This window comes from Sinocyclocheilus grahami, unplaced genomic scaffold, assembly GCF_001515645.1.
Source record: "Sinocyclocheilus grahami isolate Dianchi unplaced genomic scaffold, SAMN03320097.WGS_v1.1 scaffold15.1, whole genome shotgun sequence".
Lineage (NCBI taxonomy): Eukaryota > Metazoa > Chordata > Actinopteri > Cypriniformes > Cyprinidae > Sinocyclocheilus > Sinocyclocheilus grahami.
In genome coordinates, this window is record NW_015505194.1 from 3,930,806 (window position 1) to 3,934,084 (window position 3,279).

Sequence of the window (3,279 nt, forward strand, 5' to 3'; positions counted from 1 at the left end):
GTGAACAAATGTTCTGTATGTGTTTTATGGCCTTATTTCAGTGACTTTAAAATTTTAGTTTTTCACTAAGCACGCATAAACGTTGTTTTCTCAAAAACACAATCACATACATACATGCTGCTCACATATTATTGTAGCCCAGTTTGTGCTGATTATGGTGCTACTAAACTTAGTCATTAAAATGTTTATTAGCAACTGAAAAAAGCACAAATGTCAGGACATGTCAAAACTTCTCCAGGGCCCAAAACACCCTCAGACCCCAGAGGGTTAAAATGAAACATTTCTGACCGCTGTGAACTTAGACTGTCACATAATAGGGTTTCCTTCACTCCAAAGAGGATATGGACATTGACCGCATCATGTTTGTATTTTGGATGTTATCAAGCACATCAGTGTTCTGTGTAGTTTCCTCAAGTATACAGACCTTTCGAGATACTCAGTGTGGGTGGTAGCTTGCCATTTAGCTGGCAGTGATCACCTTGCAACTCTCCTGAAGCTAAGTAGAGCTGAATCGATACCTGGATGAGAGACTCCTGGGTAAACTAAGGGTAGCTGCTGGTGTTATTGAGCCCAGCAGGGGGTGCTCACCCTATGATCTGCATGAGTCCCAGTGACCCCAGAATAGTCACTGCATGGGATAATGTAAAAAGTCACTGTGCTTCATATGAGATGTTGAACTGAGGTTCTGACTCACTGTGGTCATGAAAAATCCCAGGGTAGTGTTGTCATGCCAAAATTTGCTTACTGGCCTTCTAATAACCTATAACTAATAACCTATGAATTAGCTGCATCAATCTGCCAACTTATGGTGATTTTTTAAGTGATTTTTCCTCAAGAAATCTCATTTCTATGTATACTTCTAAGCAGTGCCCCCGAGGCAAGAACAATTAGCACAGTGAAAACACAAAGTTATCAACCAAAACAGATGGTATAAAAATAAACTTTATTACAGGAGAAAGCATACAGTCATTGTTCATGTGATAAGGGCCACAGTCCTAAGGCATTAAACACCATGGAATTTAAGTTCTTATTAGATGCAAATGGGGCCAATTTCTCCCTCCCATTAACAATTGGACAATTTTATTATTTTATTAACGTATTATTCATTTTATTATTATTAATATAATTATTATTATTATCTATTTTATTATTATTTTATTACTTGTGATGTTGCTCATGATGTTGTGTTTTAAAGATCTAAATTGTTCACTGGAGGTGAATAATGCTTTAGAGGCAGCCAGGTCTGTCAGTGGTACACGACACCCAGTAAGTTGACCGTGACGAAGGTGTGCGTTCTTCAGGATGGTGGTGGTTTTGCTCTCTGACGATATTCTGGGATGTGGTGCAGAATCCACCCGGCGGGGGCCAGGAGAGCAACGGCAAACACAGACATGATGAAGAAACTTTGCTGCAGAAACACACATGAAATGCACAAATGAAATTAAACAGCTTTAAATGCTTACAAAATTTGCACTGCTATTTAAATAAAAACAATAATATGTGAAATAATTGTAAAATTTAAAATAACTAACTTAGTACTCTCTCTCTTTATATATATATATATATATATATATATATATATATATATATATATATATATATATATATATATATATATATTTCATTTTATTCTGTGATGGCAAAATTTTATTTCTCCAGCCTTCAGTGACACATGATCCTTCAGAAATCTTTCTTATACGTAAAAGAAACATTTCTCATTGTTATCATTATTATCCTGTTGAAAACAGTTGTTCTGCTCATTTTTGTGGAAGCTTTGATAAATAGAAAGTTCAACAGAACAGCATTTTTTAAATAGAAAGATTTTGTAAAATTATAAATGGCAATTTAATGCGTCCTTGCTGAATAAAATAATAATAAAATAAAAAAACAATACTGCCCCCAACCTTTTAAACAGATATATATATATATATATACTGTACTTAAAGTATACTGCTCTGACCCTTCTTGGCACTGAGTGTACAAGTTCATGACAAATTTTCACATCTGTCCTGTTTAAATCATGGAGGACGACCTCCTTGAATGCTCTGGTCTTTAATGGTTAGTGTTGCTCAGCTCGTCCCTACAGAATCTTTCACAGCAACTCAAGAGTGTTAAGATTGAGTGAAATACATGTCCACTGAAGGATTTTCACCTCAGGAGAATGAATATCTTCATTGTCATGCTGAAAAAATGCCCAATAATGCAGGGAATGAGGGGAGGGTAGCATCTTCTGTTTCAAGTTTTTGTTTTACATCACACTGTGGTGTGTGAATTCATGCCAGCATTGATAAAGTACAACTCCCTCACACCTTCAGCACTCATTCATCCCTATATAAAAGCTTTATTACCACTGAACGTCACTGTGGGTACCAAACACTTCTCACTGTACTCCTCCTCTAGCAACACCAGAACATTTTGGATGCTTTTGGATCCGAAATGATTGATTTGGTCTCTTGAGACAAGAGTATGGATTCCCAGAAGTCTCTATTTTGTCAATATGGGCCTTGGAAGAGGTTAAATTAGTTTATTTTGCTTTGGCTACAGTAGGTAATTCTAGTGGTGACAACAACCATGCATGTCACTTCTGCAGGCTGTGTCATACTCTGTGAGATAAAGTGTCACTCTTTTCATAGCTTTTGCCGGCTCTGAGACACGTGAATGTTATTTCTCCTGCTCTTTTCTAGCAAAAATTCACTCATCACTAAATGAAAACTTAAAGTGAAGACCTGATTATTTCAGGAGCCTTATCACAAGTCCATTGTTTTTGAATGTTGGTGCTACTTCTGCTATATTTTCACACTTAAAGCAATAATTTGGTATTCCTCTTGTACCCTTGTCCTCTTTTATTTTTATGCTAAGAAATAAGTCACCTGGCAGTTCTATCCCAAGTGGTTCCACTGCTGCCAGCATTAAGTCTGAGTATAATTCAGTGGGCTATATAACACTTTTAATTGTCAGGAAATTACTTGTCTTTAAAAGTTTTCGTTCAGTATACTTATCTGATGATCAAAAATAGCCTTAAACCTATACACTTTTTTTTATTATTATTTAGTAACTTTGAGGAGGGTGTACTCATTTTTGCAACACAACATTTTATCACTTTGATAAGAAAATCTTATTTTGCTGAATAATTTTGGCATTCTTCTTTGGTAATTGATCAAGCAGGCTTGTTGGAACATTACATCTCCAAAGAACCCTAACATGTCTTCTAAGTAAAGAGTAATTGCTGAATTTGTAAAGTTTTAGAGGGGGTGTACTTGTTTATGCTGTGCACTGTAT

At 35.9% G+C, this 3,279-nt stretch overlaps 1 protein-coding gene across 1 annotated transcript in view; it reads right to left on the reverse strand.

Moving 5' to 3' along the window:
- Window positions 1–1,160: 1,160 nt before the first annotated feature.
- LOC107602311 (cytochrome c oxidase subunit 8A, mitochondrial) overlaps window positions 1,161–3,279 on the reverse strand; it is a 3,658-nt gene continuing 1,539 nt past the window's right edge. The window contains exon 2 of the mRNA XM_016294778.1: window positions 1,161–1,408. Coding sequence (XP_016150264.1) covers window positions 1,298–1,408 — 111 coding nt within the window. The 3' untranslated portion in view covers window positions 1,161–1,297. The remainder of the gene's footprint in view (window positions 1,409–3,279) is intronic.